Source organism: Crocuta crocuta, unplaced genomic scaffold, assembly GCF_008692635.1.
Source record: "Crocuta crocuta isolate KB4526 unplaced genomic scaffold, BGI_CrCroc_1.0 scaffold546, whole genome shotgun sequence".
NCBI lineage: Eukaryota > Metazoa > Chordata > Mammalia > Carnivora > Hyaenidae > Crocuta > Crocuta crocuta.
The window spans coordinates 4,749,458-4,769,950 of record NW_027527441.1 but is presented as its reverse complement, the minus strand read 5'-3'; the positions used below and the strand labels follow the sequence as shown (position 1 = coordinate 4,769,950).

The window sequence follows — 20,493 nt, the reverse complement described above, 5'->3', positions numbered from 1 at the left end:
AGAATAAAGTTTGATAATACTCACTTGGAAAGTTTATAAAATACAACGGAAAAGGAAACAAAAATCACATCAGAGAGAGCTACTGATACTATTTCTTTCTGGGGTGGCTGGGTGGCTCAGTTGGTTAAGCATCTGACTTCGTTTTGGCTCAGGTCATGATCTCCTGGCTCTTGAAATTGAGCCCCGAGTCAGCCTATGTTCTGACAGCACGAAGCCTGTTTGGGATTGGCTGTCTCCCTCTCTCTCTGCCCCTCCCAACTCAGATGCATACACATGTGTGGTATATGCACGTTACCTTCCTCAAATAAACAAAAAAAAGTTTTTGCTCTTATATTCTTAAGTATTTTGTATTGTTTTTTTCCCCTTCTCTAGTGAATATGATTTCCATTCTTGTGACTCATCATTACATTTTCTGACATATAGAACTTTTTTTGTTTTTCTTATCGCAAAGACGCTCAATTTCGTTTTTCAGCTTTCTTAAGAGTTCTCGGGAGTACATAATTGTGTTAGCAAAAATATGTGTTAATTTCTTCTCAATGTTTATTCCTTTTAGTTCTTTTTATTGCTCAGTGCACTGGTTAGAACTTCCAAAACAAAACTGAAAAATAAAAATTTTGGGGGGGGGGGGGTAAAATATCTATTCCCAGACCCATCCTCTAGGGATTCTGGATCAGCGAGCTAATAATGCAAGTTTTAAGAGAGCATCATTGTCCTGATTTTGATGAGATTTCTGATGTTTTGTTGACTAAGTATAGTCAATGCAAGTTTCTTTATTCAATTAATATTTTATTTTACTAAACTTTTATTTTTTGGTGTTTGCCATGTCTGGTTTGGTACTGAGATTATACTAGCCTCAAAAAATGAACTTTGAAGCTCTCCATCTTTTCCTAAACTTTGGAACACAGATGTTTCTTAAAAGTTTGGTACAATTTGCTTACACAATTATCTAGACACCTGGTTACTTTTCCAATTTCTTCTAAATTTGGTAGTCTATTTACACTAGCATAATTTCTTTAAAAACTAATTTGCCAAAATAAATTTCATCTATCCTTTCAAGTTCAATAGAATAAAGCTGTACCCTATGTTATTGTGGTATGTAAGTAACCACATCCACATCGATAGTAATGCCTTCTCATTCCCTAGTGTTTTTTGTATCCATTTTTGCTTTTATCTTTATATTTTTAATGTTTATTTGAGAGAGAGAACACAAGTGAAGGAGGGGCAGAGAGAGGGGGAGAAAATCCCAAGCAGGCCCCGCGCTATCAGCATGGAGCCTGACATGGGGGTTGATCCCACAAACCATGAGATCATGACCTGAGCCAAAATCAAGAACGTGTGTGCAAGCTGGGGAGGGGACATATGGGGAAAAGAATTTTAAACAGGCTCCACAGTCAGTATGGAGCCCAACTAAAGGCTTAATCCCACGACCCTGGGATCATAACCTGAGCCTGATCCTAAATTAAGAGTCAGATGCTCAAACAGCTGAGCTACCCAAGTGCCGGAAAGCATGCCCTTCTTAGTGAAGGTGTAATATACAATATTACTGCCTGCAATTACCATGAAAATAGGAATAAAAAGTTAATGGTAATCAGCAAACTGTGTATATGTGTGGAGCTAGTTTTAAAAAACAGCTTTGCTTTACTAGTATTAACATCAAGGTCTTAAGCATTTATTTATGGTATTTATAATAAAAGAAGCATACTGGCAAATTCTTTGGCTAAAATATTTACACATCTGAGAACAGGGAAATCTGCTGGGTCCAATATGCATAAAAAGTATCCCCAATTCCATATTCTGAAATTTTAATTCTAAGGAAAAGAGGCAGAAAAAGCTAAGGAGATGTAGGTAGCATGTCATATAAATCGGAACCCTAAATTACTACCAGAAAATCTTAAAACAGAAAAACAATAAAATAGCTTTTCTTATTTCTATTCCTCTCCACGCCACCCCCCCGCCCACCATATAAGCAAACACACACCTGTCCATCTACTAAAGCTGTAAGTGGAAGATAATCAAATAGATCTGTAAAGTATTTCCAAACATTGGCATTTCCATACTTTCGTAGACATTCATCATAAAAGCCATATACTTGGGTAATTTGTCGGCTTTCGTGGTTTCCTCGCAATATTGTAATGCGCTCTGGATAACGCACCTTGGAGGAAAACCAAAAAAATTCATGGTATTAGTGTTATGTTAAGCAAATTTCTGACCTATTTCTTTAAGAGTTAAACATTTTCTTTCTTCATCGACTGACCTTTGAAATATTTACAGTCCTTCATTACTCTTTATACCACCCTCAATGGAACCCTTATTAACTGTTATCATTGTTATTAAAATTATATCTGATTCTTGGTATTTAATGTCTTCTTCCATCCTCAAATAATCACCAGTCTTCTAGGTCTTTCCAGCATACTATGGCATCTTACTGCTAAATGGATACCAAAGGTCAATTATTTGGACCTAAGACAAACTACTCTATATAGCAACTTCTCTCTCTGTTTCAATTTTTATTTCCCACAGAAAGACTCTATTTGCTAACAAAAACACAAAAATAGGCCCTTCTCAAATCTGGACAAGATTTCAAATGTATTTATAGCCTCCTTTTCATAACAAAACACAGAGACATACCTTATAAGCATAGTTTAGTTAGGAATGTGTCTGATAAGAAGTATGAAAAAGCATCAGATTTTATAAACCAAGTTAACCAAAAAGCAAATGCATACTTCAGTTTATATTTTTATTAACTAACCATTATGTGTCCAAAATTAAGCTCAGTATTTGAAGGTAGGTGCCAGGTCCACATAAAGGTAATACATGACTTATGCTGTTTACAGCCTAATCTTACTAAGGAGCCATGAGATGTAAATACTACAAGGCAATAAGCCACTATGTAATATAAATTACGAGTGAAAGAGTAAGTTGCCCTGTACTTGAGAGTAGAAGGAACAAGGCTAAAAATGGTTGAAGGCTTCAAGGAAAATGTAGGATTTAAGCTGACTCCTGGCAGACGGGGGTTAAGAAATCAGAGTCATCTTGTGGGGAAATTAGATAAGGAAATAATGAGACAGGCAGAGTGTTCTGAAACTCTGATTTGAAATACAGAGTTTATGCTACCAACTACTAGTAGGGTAAATTCAGGCTAGACTACAGAGGGCCACCCAAGGAGTTTGATTCTGTAGGCAACATGGAATCTCTGAAGTGTCTGAGGCCAAAGATAACAAGACCAAGTGCTAAATGACAGATTTAATCTCAAAGCATATGCAAGGCACATTTGGAGAGGTCAGAAACATTAGTTATCACACTATCTGAAGCTATGAAGTGAGGAAAATATGTATTGTATGATAGAAAAAAACAGACACAGGAATAATAAACTTCTCAAGGCAAGAATTAAAAATGACTGACTGATTATGAGGGATACCTGACTAAGTAAAAAATGATTCCAAGACTTTAGCTGTGGATTATGATTTACCAGGAGCAGGCAGGACAAGTTCAAGGTTATCATTTTCATTTTTCTTTCTTTTATAAGATATGAAACGATCATATTTTAAGAGGCTATAAACTGAAAAGACTAAAATATAGCAGATGATATACAATACTGTTATGCTCGTCTNGCTTGACCAAAAAAAAAAAAAAAAGAATTGAATTTCATTAATCATACCTTTAATGCCACAAGAAGAGTCACAGTCTCCACTGAGTAATAGCCTCTGTCTACATAGTCGCCCATGAATAGATAGTTTGTATCTGGTGATTTTCCACCAATTCTAAAGAGTTCCATAAGATCATGGAATTGACCATGCACATCTCCACACACGGTAACAGGACAACGAACCTCTTGCACATTGGATTCTTTTGTTAAAATTTCCTTTGCCTGTTAAAAGAAAAAAAAATGCCTTTAATGATTTCATTTCTCTTTTTATTTGTTGTGTATTAAAATATGTGGGGAAAGATACCTGAAATGAGCCTCAGAAAATCATAAAACTAAAACCACAATGAGACACCACTTTATACATACTAGGATTGCTAAATATCAAAGGTAACAAATGTTGCTGAGGATGTGGAGAAACAGAACTCTCCCCACTGTTCGTGGGAATGTAAAATGGCACAGCTGCCATGGAAAAGTCTGGCAGTTCCTGAAAATGTTAAACATACGATTACCATGTGATCCAGCAATTCTGTTCCTAGATATATACTTAAGAGAAATGAAAACTTAAGTTTCCATGTGTTCATGGCAGCTTTATTCATAACAGCCAAAAAGTGTAAACAACCCAAATGTCCAGTAAATGAGAGGATAAATGTATTACTCGTTCGACAGAGTATTATTCAGCAATAAAAAGTGTTGATACATGTCATAACTCTGAACATGTTAAGTGCCAGAAAGCAGTCACAAATGGCCATATGTTGTATTATTCCATTTACATGAAACGTTAATAGGCAAATATACAGAGACAGAAAGATTAGTGGTTGCCTAAGGCTGACAGGACTAGGGGAAAAAAGCTAAGAGGTACAGGGTTCCTTTGGAGGGAATGAAAATGTACTAATATTGTTGTAATATTTAGTATATCTGCAATATACTAAAAGCCAGTAGGCTGTATATTCTGAATGTGCTGTATTTATCAGGAATATATCTATAGGAATTCCATCTCAAAAAGCTTTTATCTAAAAAAAAATCTTATTTACATTTTTAAAAAGGTCAATAAAGAAAAGCTACAAACCAGTTATTCAAATATTTTGTATTTCTTACACCAAATTATAGGCTAACATTCAACTTCCTTATTCCAACTATTTTATATTTGAGTCAAATCAGAACATAGCATCAGTTGGGGCACCTGTGTGGCTCAGTCGGTTAAGCGTCCGACTTCGGCTCAGGTCACGATCTCAGTTTGTGAGTTCGAGCTCTGCGTCAAGCACTGTGCTAACAGCTCGAAGCCTGGAGCCTGCTTCTGATTCTGTGTCTCCCTCTCTCTATTCCTACCCTCCTCGCACGCTTGTGTGTCTCTCTCAAAAATAAAGATTAAAACAAAACAAAACAAAACACAGCATTAGAAGGCCCTGAAGGAAAGAATTTATACATAAACGATGACAAAATATGTAAATATATGTACAGACTAAATTAAAGCTCATTACATCTCATCTACTCAGCAACTCTGGCTAATAGAAAATGAGCCCTGAATCAGAGAAAATTAAAAAGGCCTCTTAAGTAATAAAACAGATATGTAAAAGTTTACATACCTCCCCACCAACCTGCCAGAAGAGTCTCTTAGGACTTCTTTTGGGCCTATTTACTTAACTATGTACAAAATTTTAATAAGCTATTTATAGAATTTCTAGATCTATGGCAGATTAAGAGCGGAAAACCATGAAGAATAAGAGGTAAGACCTGGACCAATGAAGACATACAAAGTAAGGTGAAGGTAGAGAAAATGACATAGCAACAAAATGCAACACAAAGAATGAAGCTTAAAGTGGGACCCGGCAGAGGAGAGCTTAAGGCTGCTGGCAGAGTAGAATTTTAGGGACAGACATTTCTCTGCCTTGCAGATGTGATCACCTCAAGAGCATTTACAAACATGGATTCTGAACATTGATGAAGAAGTTCCTGTGGCTCTGGCATCTGTCAACAGACTTTCACAGTCTTGCCAACAGGTGTGAAATAGTATCTTTTGATTTGCAACTCTAATCCCTACACCTTTTTTTTTTTAAAGCAGCTTTTTATGTTTACTGGTCATTGGATTTTTTTTTTTCTTTTTCTTTTTGGTGACATGCCTACTCACAAAATTAGCCTAATTTTCCAATTTGGTTATGTATATTTTCCCTATAGAGCTATACCAGTTGTTTTTAAAATTATGAATATTTACCTTTTATTGGTCTTAAGCATTTTTATATCTCTTCTCTCAGTTGGGCTGGTGTTTTTATTTTGCTTCTAGGGTCACTAGTTAAGTTTCCTTTGTTGTTTCAAAACTTGAAGGCAACCAAATTTATCACTCTCCGTCCTTTACAGGTTCTGTTCCTTGGGTCTTATTTTAGAAACTGTTCTCCACATATAGGTAAAAAGGCACTCCTGTATTTTTTTTTTTAAGTAGGCTTCCCACCCAGTGCAGAGCCCAACACTGGGCTTGAACTCACAACCCTGAGATCAAGACCTGAGCTGACGTGGGCTCTGAGTCCCCCAGACCCGACAGCACTACTGTATTTTTATCCCAGTTTGGTTTTTCCTATTTAACAGATCTTGAATTCAGCTGGAATTTGTTATATGGTAATGTAGGGATTCATTTTTTAAAAGATTTTGTTTTTAAGTAATTTCTACACCCAAAATGGGGTTCAAACTCACAACCCCAAGATCAAGAGTCACATGCTCTACTGGCTGAGCCAGCCATGTGCTCTGGTGAACTTTTTCTTTATTTTTCTTAGTGGTTAGTCAGCTAGCCCAGCATTATTTATTTATATAATGCCATCCTTCTGTAACCAACATTCTGTTTCCGGATTTCTTATTTGTACTGGAAACTGCCCTGTATACTTTCTCAGATTACTTTATAATTCTTTTTCTTAAGAAGCTGCCTGTCAGAGTGCCTGGCTGGTTCAGTCAGCTGAACGTCCAACTTCAGCTCAGGTCATGATCCTCATGGTTTGTGAGTTCGAGCACTGGGCTCTAGGCTGACAGCTTGGAGCCTGGAGCCTGCTTCAGATTCTATGTCTCCCTCTCTCTCTGTCCCTCCCCTGCTTGTGCTTGCTCGCTCTCTCTCAAAAATAAAATAACACATTAAAAAAATATTACAAAAAAAGGAGCTGCCTGTCTTCTGCACTGTACTGCTGTCACCACTGACGGTGCCCCGAGGTGGCTAGAATCTAAGCTGAAGTTGTGGACCTAGTTGGCCCTCACGCAGAGTCCTAACTATGCCAAGTTGCTCCTCTACTTCCAGGCATGGTGGAGATGTGGGAGCTGGTTTTTTGAGCAGATGCTGAAGGCAGGATGCACAATCTGGAAATAGAAGGGAGTTATCTGGAGTCATCTTCCTTGACCAGTGGGAAGAGGGAGTAAAGAAGGGAACACGGAAATAATCTGCCAGCCTGTTTTTTCCTTTCATGGACACTTCTCTGAGGTATGATTTCTCTGGATTTGGCAGAAGTCCCACCTCCCAAGGTAAAGCATCATATATCACATTGCTTCACAGTTTTGGGCTACTTGGGCTTGCACAGTCCCTGAATCAACTGTCAGTATCTTAATTCTTGCCTCAGATTCCCTTCTCACTGGCCTACTACCCCTATATTAATAACAGACTGATTTATTTACTATGAGAAATGGCAGTAATAGAGACGTGAGGCTCTCTTCCTCATTTCTTTTATTCAAAATTATCTGTTTTTGGTCTTTTCATTAAACCTGCTATATGAATTTTAAGACTAATTTGTCAAGGCCTATTAAAATTTTGTTGAGATGTTGACTCAAATTACACTGAGTTTATATAGTAGACATCTTTAGAATACTAAAGTTTTCCACTGATAAATATGGTATTGACAATTAGATTTCTTTTATTCCTCAGTCAGGTTTCTTTTAATTTTCTAAAAATGTCTATGTTTTATTGCAGCTGTCATACGTAATCCGAGGTCATCTATATTTGATACTATGCTGGGATTTTAAAAATATCTCCTATGCCAGACTTTTACATAATACTCTTATAACTTAGAATACTTAAGACTTTATTTAAAAATTTAAAAAAGTGTATTTATTTTTGAGAGAGAGGGACAGCACAGTGGGGGAGGACAGGGAGAGGGAGACAGAGGATCTGAAGAGGATCTGCTGCACTGACAGCAGAGAGCCGGATGTGGGGCTCAAACTCAAGAACAGGAGATCATGACCTGAGCTTCAGTCAGTTGGCAACCAACTGAACCGCCCAGGCACCCCAGAATACTTAAAACTTTAAATAGTTTATAGATTCTCTTGGATTTTTCATTTACACTTCAGAATGTCAATTTTTTTCTTTATAAATCCTGTAATTACTAATGTCTTTGTCTGGAATGCTGTAATAAAAATGCCATAGACTGAATAGCTTAGAAACAACAGAATTTTCCTTCTCTCAGTTCTGGAAAACTAACAGTAAGATTTCCTGAAACAGTAAGATTACACTCCTTTGACTTATAAATCTCATAATTTCTTAAGTTAGGGGAAATTTTCTTGTCATGGCATGGAATCTGCTCTATTTGTTCAATTTCCTATTTCAGAAGTTTTAAGGCGATGGGAGATTAAGGAGTACACTTGTGATGAGCACCAGGTGACATATGGAATTGTTCAATCGTTATATTGTATCCCTGAAATTAATATAACACTGTGTTAACTAGACTGGAATTTAAAATTAAAAAGAAGTTTTAATTAATTACTTGAATTATTTTTAATCATGTTGTCTTTCTTTTTTGTTGTCACTTGCATTCTTTGTGATTATCTTAACTTTCTGGAGGCAGATAGATTTTTTTCCTGCTACATCTATTATTCTGCTTCTTTTGTTACTAATCATTACTACAGGTTTTGCCCTCAACTTGTTTCCTAAATCTCTATTCATCTGCTATGCTATTGTTTTTTGAGCTTTTTACTTAATCCACATCATAGTCAGTTGTTTTATAATGAGCACATCTGGGTAATTTCTTCCTGTTCCTTGGGATAAGGTTTGTTTTTATTTTTACTTTGGGTTCTTTGTACAGTGTTTCTCAAGCTATGTTCCTTTCTTGCTTGCTGTAATTTGCATGCCATGTTATTCTCACTTTGTGGCAATCGGTCTAAGCCTTCTACTTATGCCAATACATTGTGGGTGATTTATTAACTCCCACTCTACACCACATATGAGACTGGTTTGTTTTCCCCAACGAACCAAGGGTTTAAAGTTAAAAAAAAGAATTATTTAAATAACCTTGACAATCAATGTGGGGCTCCAACTCATGACCCTGAGATCAAGTTGCATGCTCTTCCAGCTGAGCCAGCCAGGCACCATGAACCATAGGTTTAAAGTTGAGGTAGTTAATTTCAATTTTTTTTGTAGTCAAAAGAGTACGTAATAGGGCTCACAAGAGGACGTGTGGGGTCTGGAATGCCTACAAACTGCATACATTTTTGAGTTATTTTAGGGCTCACTCCATTCCCATATGGGAACCCCCTCAGGCTTTGGACATATTTCCCAATCAATCAATGCCTTGTCTTAGTTTGGGCAGCCATGATGCATTCAGTTCTGTCACTGTCAGGCCCATTGCTCACTGCCCATTTCTTTCCAATAGCCATTTCCGCTATTTTTCAGACAAGAGAGGGCCAAGACTAAGATACCACTTAGCAGTCTCTTTTCAGAGATGGAGGATATCAATGGAAATCCTCTGGGTTTTGCTGGTTCACTCATGGCTTGGAGTGGCAGGGTATAGTTAGGAGTGGCACGTCATTGTGCCACTTGGTGATTACAGCCCTGGGCTGTGCCTCTTTTCTTTTTAGTTACTGATTATTTTCTGTCCTTTAACTTTGGCTCAGGTCATGATCTCATGCTTCATGAGTTTGAGTCCTGTGTCTAGCTCTGTAATGAAAGCTCTCTCTCTCTCTCTCTGCCCCTCTCCCACTCACACTGTCTTGTTCTCAAAAATAAATAAAACTTAAAAGAATACACTTTTGGGGCGCCTGGGTGGCTTAGTCGGTTAAGCGTCCGACTTTCGCTTAGGTCATGATCTCGCGGTTTGTGGGTTCGAGCCCCGCGTCGGGCTCTGTGCTGACTGCCAGCTCAGAGCCTGGAGCCTGTTTCAGTCTGTGACTCCCTCTCTCTCTGACCCTCCCCTGCTCACGCTGTCTCTCCCTTTCTCTCTACTAGAAATAAATAAAAAACATTAAAAAAAAAATACACTTTTTTTCCATTCATGAGATTGGCAAAAAAAGACATTCACTTACTGTTAGCAAGCCTATTCTCATACCCTACTGGTGAGAATGAACATTTATACATCTTTGGAAAACAACTGACATTAGCTAACAAAATGTAAAGTGATCTAAGGCAAAGACTGCTTAACCTCCAAAAACATGGAGGTTAAAGAACACCCTACTAAAGAATGAATGGGCCAATCAGGCAATTAGGGAAGAAATTAAAAAATATATGGAAACAAATGAAATGAAAATGAAAATACAACAATCCAAACTCTATGGGATGCGGCAAAGGCAGTCCTAAGAGGAAAGCACATTGCACTCCAGGCCTATTTCAAGAAATTAGAAAAAACTCAAGTACAAAAATCTAACAGCACACCTAAAGGAACTAGAAGGAGAACAGGAAGAGCACCCCAAACAGAGTAGGAGAAGAGAAATAATAAAAATCAGGGCAGAAATAAACAATATAGAAACCAAAAAACCAGTCGAACAGATCAATGAAACTAAGAGTTGGTTTTTTGGAAAAACTAAACAAAATTGACAAATCTCTAGTCAGGCTTCTCAAAAGAGAGAGCAGTCAAATAGACAAAATCATGAATGAAAATGGACTTATTACAACCAACCCCTCAGGAATACAAGCAATTATCAGGGAATACTATGAAAAACTATATGCCAACCAATTGGACAACTTAGAAGAAATGGACAAATTCCTAACACAAACTCATTACCAAAATTCACACAGGAAGAGATAGAAAATCTGAACATACCCATAAACTAGTGAAGAAATCAGTTATCAAAAATCTCCCAACAAGCAAGAGCCCTGGGCCAGATGGCTTCCCTGGGGAATTCTACCAGACATTTAAAACAGAATCAATACCCATTCTGATCAAGCTATTCCAAAAAATAGAAATCGAAGGAAAACTTCTGGACTCATTTTATGAAGCCAGCATCACTTTGATTCCCAAGCCAGACAGAGACCCAAGAAAAAAGAGAACTACAGGCCAATATCCTTGAATACAGATGCAAAAATCCTCAACAAGATACTTGCAAATCGAATCCAGCAGCACATAAAAAGAATTATCCACCATGATTAAGTGGGATTCATTCTGGGTTACAGGGATGGTTCAATATTCGCAATTCAATCAATGTGATACATCACATTAACAACAACAACAAAAAAAGGATAAAAACCATATGATCCTGTCGATAGATGCAGAAAAAGCATCTGACAAANGGCGCCCCTTCTTTATTTATTTTTGAGAGAGAGAAAGAGACAGTGTGAGCAGGGGAGTGTCAGAGAGAGAGGGAGTCAAAGAATTTCAAGACAGGCTCCAGGCTCTGAGCTAGCTATCAGCACAGAGCCTCATGCGGGGCTCAAACTCACGAATCGTGAGATCATGACCTGAGCCGAAGTCAGATGCTTAACCGACTGAGCCGGGATAAAAGGAACTTACTTAAACATCATCAAAGNAACTTTCACTTTTGGCAGACGACATGATACTCTACATCGAAAACCCGACAGACTCCACCAGAAGCCTACTAGAACTGATCCATGAATTCAGCAAGCTGCAGGGTACAAAACTAACATACAGAAATCGGCTGCATTTTTATACACCAATAATGATGCAACAGAAAGAGAAATCAAGAGACTGATCCCATTCACAATTGCACAAAAAACCATAAAATACCTAGGAATAAACCTAACCAAAGATAGAAGAGATCTGTATGATGAAAATTATAGAAAACTTATGAAGGAAATTGAAGAAGACACAAAGAAATGAAAAAACATTCCATGCTTGGAATGGACGAATAAATATAGTTAAAATGTCATTAGTACCCAAAGCAATCTACACATTCAATGCAATCCCAATCAAAACTGCACCAGCATTCTTTTCAAACCTAGAACTAGAGGACCATGAGGGAGAAGAAGGGGAAAAATAGTGGGGGAGAGGGAGGGAGGCAAACCATGAGAGACTCTTGAATGCTGAGAACAAACTGATGGGCACGGGGGAGGGCACTTGTTGGGATGAGCACTGGGTGTTATATGGAAACCAACTTGACAATAAACTATTAAAAAAAAAAAAGGGAGCATGCCCTTCATCACTCTCCATCCTGTTTCCTCAAATGTTTATGTGATGGCTGGACTCCAAAAGCCACCTCAGACCACAAGGACAAAAGGTGCTGCCTAGTAACATGAAAGGAGAGTGCTGAAGATGTGGCAAGGCTAAAAAAACACTCACAGATACATTCACTTCCTAATCACCAAAACCTGTGAATATTACCCTCACATGAAAAAGATGTGACTGTGGATTCTGATAGGAGGAACTTGTCCTAGATTATTTTGACAGGCCCTAAATGAGGCAGACAGACAGACATGTGCACACCCAATCCATATGAAGACAGAGGTAGAATGAAGTGATGTGGCCAAGGAATGCCACCAGCCACCAGAAGCTGTTAAGAGGCAAGGGACAGATTCTCTTAGAGCTTCCAGAGGGTGTGGGGCCCTGGCAACATCTTGATTTTGAATTTCTGGCCTCCAGAGCTGTGAGAGAATATATTTGTTTTAAGCCACCCAGTTTGTAATATTTTGTTACAGAAGCCACCGAAAAATAATACAGCACGTGTCTGTTGTTTTCTAGTAATTTTGTAGGGCTACCATATCACCTTCAAATTTGTCTTTACAGAAGAAAAATATAAACTGCTACTTTGGTTAAACCTTTATTTTGGATTTTGTTACACATATGAAACCCAATGCTGATATTTGATATATAAATGAAAAAGATAGGTCCTAAAACTGTTACATGGCCACCTACTAAATAAGGAAAACAGTCTAGGAGCTCCACTCCAAGAAGCTGTTCTGCCAGTTTTTAAATATGTTAGGTTCTCCAAATAGCTGGTTTAGATCACAAGGGCAAAATCCTTATAGCAAAGTCACCTAAGTCCAGTGAAACCACTAACACATCAGAGGAGTAGGGGCATAAAGAAGAAAAGTCCTTAATATAAGAACAAGTTTACAAGAGCCAAATCCCAGAGTCAACAAGATCCTAGTAAAACAGCTGAAGACTGAGAAAACAATCAGCAGAAGACCTTCCAAAACAACATAACTGTCTACAATGGAACTATCAACTGAGAAAATCACTGTCATTTACTTAGCAAGCAACAAGTAATTTGCTTTTCAAGTTATAGGAGCAGGTAACCAATATTTTGCAGAGTTAAAATCCTCAAATCATGTAACATTAATAATTTAACAAGCTAATCACATAAACAAATCTACTAAAGGAAACATTACCAAAAACAGAGGAAAAATTATTTAACATATAATAACTGAATAGGACAACATTCGTTAGAATGACAAACCATTCAATTTGATGTATACCATACACAATCACCTGACACGTCAAAATATTCCTGAAGAGTAATGTTCATGTATACATGTAACACACATTTGTGAAGTGTGTGTTGTAGGCCAGGCACTAGAGATAAAAAGAGGAACAGATAAACCCTCTACTCATCAACAGGCTGCCTTAGATGGGCTCAACCGAATAAAAATTTCTTATACAAAAAAATAATAGAAGGAGAAGCCAGGGAAAATATTTATAGCACACAAGATAACAGAAACCTATTGACATCATCTAAAGATATATGAAGAACTATGTCTTAAAAAAAAACTAATTGAGTCAATATTAAGAGGTCATATTTTTGAGAAACTCAAAGAAACTATATAACAGTGTCTGGGAATATAAAGCTCTGAATTAGCGATCCTTGTTTCAACTGTTAAATGAAAGTGGGCTTCTAACTATTTTTATAGTAATTGACTTAAAATGTAATTTAAAGTTATACTTTTCTGTATTTTAACATAAAAAAGTTATTTTTAAGTCTAGGGAAAGAGATTTTTGTAATATTGATGGCTTTCATAGTTTTAAGACTTGTGTGGTACCTGGGTGGGTCAGTCAGATGAGTGTCTGACTCTTGATTTCAGCTCAGGTCATGATCTCAGGGTCGTGGGATCGAGCCCTGCATTGGGCTCCTTGCTACATGTGAAGCCTGCTTAAGATTTTCTGTCCCCTTCTTCCCCTCTTGCACATGTTCTTAAAAAAAAAAAAAAGAAAGTGTAAAGACATGTAATATTCAGACTATGCTGAAGAAACTAGTATTGAGACTATGTTGAAGAAACTTTTTGTTATTTCAGTGTTAACTGTTAATAAAGTATCACTCATACAACCCACATAAAGAAAAGCTCTTTTTGGAACTTAAATTTTAAGAGTATAAAGGAGTCAAGAAACTAAAAAGCTTTAAAAAAGGCTATGTTAATGCTTCTGTTGCCCTACATGTAAGATGAAAGAGAGAAATCATGTAAGGGTAAGCAGGTTCACATTTCTACAAAGACATGCATCTCATTCACTTCAACTTGTTTTCAGTGACTATTAGTGTCCTATTACACTAATCATAAGTACTGATGTTAGAATATGTAAAACAAATTGCAATGAAAGTTTGCAAACACACTGTAGGAAACACAAAGTCTATCTCCAGATTCATCTATGCCAATTGGATGCATCTTGCCCAGACTTTTAATTTGACGTGATTCTAACCAGTTAAGGACAATCAAGTTCTATTCCAAGAGAAAGCAATTCTCTCCAGTGTTCTAAAACATTTCTAAGGTATGATTTTGACTGTGGCTCCATTCTTTGTTAATTTCCTCAACATTTCCAAGCTGGGTTCTCCAGCTTTCCTTTTTTTTTTTTTTTTTTTTAAAGTTTATTTACTTTTGAGAGAGAGAGGGAGGGAGAGAGAGAGAATCCCAAGTAGGCTCCTGTCATCTCGGAGCCTGACATGGGGCCAGATCCCACAAACCAGAAGATCATGACCTGAGCTGAAGTCGAGAATCAGATGCTTAACCAACTGAGCCACCCAGTGCCCCTCTCCAGGTTTCCTTTTGATTCTAGGCTACCAACTACTGTTTCTGCTTATATTAGCCTGGTAGACCTTCCCAACAGTTATGAACAATGTAGCCCATATTCTTTGTTCTCATTGCCTATAGTTAGTTAGTGAGATTACATGTATAGAAATCTTCCAGGAAACAGGGACTCCCCTTCTGGTTCAAATCTGTGTAACCTTAAGACTTATATACTTTTCACTTTCTTTGTTTAGACAAGGTATCTATTCGTATCTTTACAATATGCAGTCTTGGGGTGCCTAGCTGGCTCAGTCAGAGAGTATAGGACTCAAGATCTCGGGGTTGTGAATTCAAGCCCCATGGTGGGTGCAGAGATTACTTCAACTTAAAAAAATATGCAGTCTTCTACATGTGTAATCTGGAAATAGCTATCCTTTTCCAAACTGATATTCTTTAGGGGTTGATTTTTAGCTGTATGGTAAATACATTATTTTATTATCATTATATATACTGATATTATCTTTTTAGTGTGGGGGGGAGTAGACAAACTGTGGGTTTATTTTTCTCACGTAAACAAGAAGCCTAGAGGCAAGCACCCTGGAGTGCTTCTCAAGGGTCACCAGGGCAGCAGACTCTTTCCACCTACCTTCTTTGTGACCCGCAGTGAACAGAACTGTCACGCGTGGTAACAAAACGGTGGCGCATCTCTAGTCACTGTATCTGGTGCCCTATTTCAGCAAGAAGGCAAATGGACAAAAGACTAAATAAAGAGTACATACTAGCCTAGTCTATCCATCTTACAAAACTTTCTCAGAAGTCCCACCCAGCCGCTCTATTACACCTCACTGGCTAGGTGAGACACATGTTCCCTGCTACCCCAATCCATCACTGGCATGTGAGTAGAATGAGGGTAGAGTCACTAAATGGTGTAATTCCAGTTACAACTGAAGGAAATTTTAAATTGTCAATCATCTCCTACATGGGGTCTGACAGCTCAAAAATGTCTAAAATCACAAATGAAACCACCTTTTTCTGAAGTATACTCCATGAGACAGCTTTCCAATTTTGTTCAGGAAAAGAAAAATCACACTGAATAGCACAAATCATTAAAAATCTTCATTCGGAGCTGATGTCTTCTATTTATTACTATTATTAAAGAAAAAAAATCAATACTCGGTCGATGGTTCCAACTCTAAAAAGGAATTTTTTGATATGCAACCCTTATCATTTACTGTCTTACTTTAAATATAGATATAAAAAGCACTATGGAACTAGAGGGTATTATGCTAAGTAAAATTAGTCAGAGAAAGACAAATATCATGTGACTTCACTCATATGAGGACTTTTTACAAAACAGATGAACATAAGAGAAAGGAAGCAAAAATAATATAAAAACAGGGAGGGGGCAAAACAAGAGTCTCTTAAATATGATGAACAGAAGGGTTGCTGGAGGGGTTGTGGGAGGGCGGATGGGCTAAATGGGTAAGGGGCATTAAGGAATCTACTTCTGAAATCAGTGTTGCACTATATGCTAACTACCTTGGATGTAGATTAAATAAAATAAAATAAAAATAAATTTAAAAAAAGAAATAAAAAGCACCAAAATACAAGTATTATCTTATTCAATTGTTCTTTTAAGGATATATGGGTATCTTAACCCAGCAAAGGTTTCACAAAATTACCTGGGTGAGTTGAGATATGATACAGAATGTGTCTATGTTTCACAATAATACTCCCTGAGCCTCTAACTTCGTTAATAGTGAAGAAAGTACTTCTCAGGTCAGTGTGATATCCATCCCACCTCCCAATTTTTATCTCCATTGGACAGATTCCCTGATGTTTTTTAAAACTCTTGATTTTTAACTCACACCCTTTCTTCAGGATTCCTGGCTCACCAAGTGATCATATTGTTAGAAGATCACTTTGGCTTGCCTTCAGAGAAATTATGTGTTGGACTGGCAGAAGTGTACAGGTCACCTGATATTTAAACTTCTCTGTGTAAAAACCTTTGTGTGTCAGGGCCCCCTGATACCATCCCCAGGTTTGGTGGTGATTCACAAAGATGACCAAAAGAACTTAATACACAGTCACACGTATGGCTATGATTTATTACAACATAAGCATACAAAGTGAAATCAGCAAAGGGAAAAGGCACACGGGGGCAAAGTCCTGAGTAAATCAGGTGCAAGCTTCTATGACACCCCTCCCAGCCCAGAGTGCACTGAATGCCTGAAGCAATCAGCTGTGACAATAAGTGTGAAATGCTGTCTACCAGGGAAGTTCATTAGATTCAGTGCTCAGGATCTGTACTTGGGAGCTGGTCACATAGGTACCCTATGCCAAGCATACACCAAAGTGAAGAAAGCATGCGCTCAGTATAAATCATACCGTTTCCACACAAAGCTTAGGCATAGTGAGATGGTGGGGACTCTCCCCAAATTCAAGTTCCCAGGCACTATACAACAACAACCCTGAAATGAGGCTTTTCTACAGACAGCAGTCTCAGGACTGCTGTGTCAACTCTTTATACACCTTGTGACTGTATATGTAACTCTCATGAGTGATTTTTGTTTTTATGTTTATTTATTTATTTTGAGAGAAAGAGCACGCACACGCAGGGGAGGGGCAGAAAGAGAGGGGGAGAGAGAATCTCAAGCAGGCTCCATACTGCCAGAGCACAAAGCCCAGTGCAGGGGTCGTACCCACGAACCCATGAGATCATGAGCTGAGCCGAAATAAAGAGTTAGATGCTTAACCGAATGAGCCACCCGGGTGCCCCTCACGAGTGATTTTTAATGTGACTTAGCACCCAAACTTTAATTATCTCTAGGACATGGATAAGACCAAGTTTAAACCTGTAAAGTGAATAACTATGGGGATGGTAAATGTCACTTGGCAGGAAGCTGTTACTGCTGCACGTAATGCTGTATGCCCATCCACTGAAACTTGTTTCCTTTCTCACCCCTTTAAGACCTATTCTTTCTTGCTGCTATGAACCAAATCTATCTTAGGAAGAGAACAGAAAAAACAAAAATTTGGAATGACATTTATATAAAATAGGATGAACAAAATATTTTTCCTCCTACCTGTTTTAGGAATGCATAATACGTAAATGTACTAAAATCCCTGCCCAACACGAGACATTCTATTTCTATTTTTGGGCTGGTGCCCATCACCAGAGCCATATTAATGGAAAGCTACTCTATTTGGTTTTGGTAGAGTCAGTACACAAAATTTTTCCCCTCTATTTACACATAAATAATCTGCTCTACAACATTATAGGTAAATCCATCTGAAGAAGGCTATAGAACAGACTGATCTATGAAAGAGAGATTACATGAAGTTAAAAATCCTACAGAGCTAAGTTAATATAAGCAGGGTGCCTGTCCTCCTTTAGTTACAAGGTTCTTCCATAAATGACATTTGACCTATTTTTTATTCAAATATATAGTGGTATATTAATACATAGTGCTATATTAGTTTCAGGTGTATAACAGAATGATTCAACAATTCTACACATCTCTCAATGTTCAGTATACTCTTAGTTCCCCTCATCTCTTTCACCCATGCCCTTAACCCATCCCTCTGGTAATCATCACTTTGTTCTTTTTTTGTTAATTTTTTTTAATGTTTATTTTTGAGAGAGACAGAGCAGAAGTGGGGGAAGGGCAGGCAGAAAGGGGGACACAGAACTGGAAGCAGGCTCCAGGCTCTGAGCTGTCAGCACAGAGCCTGACGTGGGGTTCAAACCCAAGAACTGTGGGATCTATGACCTGAGCCAAAGTCAGATGCTTAACTGACTGAGCCACCCAGGCACCCCAGTTTGTTCTCTGTATTTAAGAGTCTGTTTTTGTCTCATTTTTTGGGTTGTTTCTTAAATTCCACATATGAGTGAAATCATATAGTATTTGTTTTTGTCTTATTTCACTTAGCATTACCCTCTAGGTCCATTCATGTTGTTGCAAATGGCAAGATTTCATTCTTTTTAATGGCTGGGTAATACTCCATTGTAGATATACCGTACATCTTTACTATTCATCTATTGATAGATACTTTAGCTGCTTTCCTGTTTTGGCTATTATAAATGATGCTGCAATAAATACAGGGGTGCATATATCTTTTTGAATTAGTGTTTCTGTTTTCTTTGGGTAAATATTCAATAATGGAATTACTGGATCATATGACGATTCTAGTTTTAATTTTCTGAGGAAACTCCATACTGTTTTCCATAGTGGTTGCATCAATTACACTCCCATCAACAGTGCACAAGGGTTCCTTTCTACACCCTCACCACACTTGCTATTTCTTGTGTTTTTGGCTTTAGCCATATAGTTACAAGCTTCTTCCATAAATGATAAATGACAGCTGATTTTTCTTTTTTAAGTAAAAGGAAATGAACTTTTTCTTTAAGTTCAGCAACAATTTGTGTGTACACCAAGCAATTTCAAGCCTGGAAACACATAAAAAAATAAGTCATATACTCTGTCGAAATAAAAATAATGATGTATGTGTATGTATATAGGTCATGAGTATGTATATAGGTCATGGTATATTGCTCAGTAAAAAAAATTTACGATGTTATACCTATGATCACATTTTAATAACATTATACCCCAAACACCCCCCTCCCCCCCAAATGTTTTTTGCCTATCAACAACAAGGTCTGGAAAACTACGTCTCCGAGGTAGGAGGGAAGTGGAAGGGGAAGGTGGGTGCAACAGTGAAGAGCATTTGTGTTTCCCCTACATTTCTATGTTTAAATTTTTTAAAACTATGTATTACTTTTTAAATCTGAAAAAATTTTGAACTTCAAAAAAATCCAGATGGCAATAACTTAATTATGAAAACCACAGAGCTATGTCCATATGACAGAATTTTATTCAGCCAATAAAATGAATGATGTATTGATATATGCTAAAACATGGAAGAATCTTGAAAATTTTATGCTAACTTAAAAAAAGCCAGACACAAAAGACTACATATTGGATGATTTCATTTATATAAAATGAAGACACTCTATAGAGAAAGTAAATTAGTGGCTGCCAAGGGATGGGGGAAGGGGAAAATGAGGAGTAACTGCTAATGGGCCTATTCTTTTCTGGGGTGATGAAAATGTATGAAATACTGCTGTAGCCCAATGGAGTTAGAACAAAGTTTTTTTTTTAGTGGATTTGAATCCTAACCAATCATTTCTCTTTAATATAGACAATTCTCACTTTGTATTAGTTCCTATATGCATGAATTTCAGTCACCAAGGTTTGGTTAAATTAGACCCCCAATAACAAGGTTCAAATTTAAGTTATCACAGTTATATTTACTGTAATTAAAAATTTTGCTGCTGGGGTGCCTGGGTGGCTCAGTCAGTTAAACAGCCGACTCTTGATTTCAGGGTCATGAGTTGAAGCTTCACGCTGGGCTCTGCACTGGGTGTGAAACCTACTTAAAAAAAATTTTTTTTTGCAGGGTGCCTGGGTGGCCCAGTTGGTTAAGCATCCAACTTGATTTTGGCTCAGGTCATGTCATGGTATGTTCAAGCCCTGCACTAGGCTCTTTGCTGACAATGAGGAGCCTGCTTGGGTCGGTCTTTCTCTCTCTCTCTCTCTCTCTCCCTTCCCTGCTTATGTGTTCTCTCTCTCTCTCAAAATAAGTAAATAAGCTTATTATTATTTTGCTGCTGGTATACAAGTTACTATATAAACAAGAGATGCAGCATCGTGATCAATAACCA

At 37.6% G+C, this 20,493-nt stretch overlaps 1 protein-coding gene across 1 annotated transcript in view; it reads right to left on the bottom strand.

Moving 5' to 3' along the window:
* The window catches only part of PPP2CB (protein phosphatase 2 catalytic subunit beta), a 33,966-nt gene that overhangs the window by 5,855 nt on the left and 7,618 nt on the right, over window positions 1–20,493 (bottom strand). The window contains exons 2-3 of the mRNA XM_077760874.1: window positions 3,659–3,868; window positions 1,979–2,152 (exon numbers count right to left, since the gene is read on the bottom strand). Coding sequence (XP_077617000.1) covers window positions 1,979–2,152; window positions 3,659–3,775 — 291 coding nt within the window. The 5' untranslated portion in view covers window positions 3,776–3,868. The remainder of the gene's footprint in view (window positions 1–1,978; window positions 2,153–3,658; window positions 3,869–20,493) is intronic.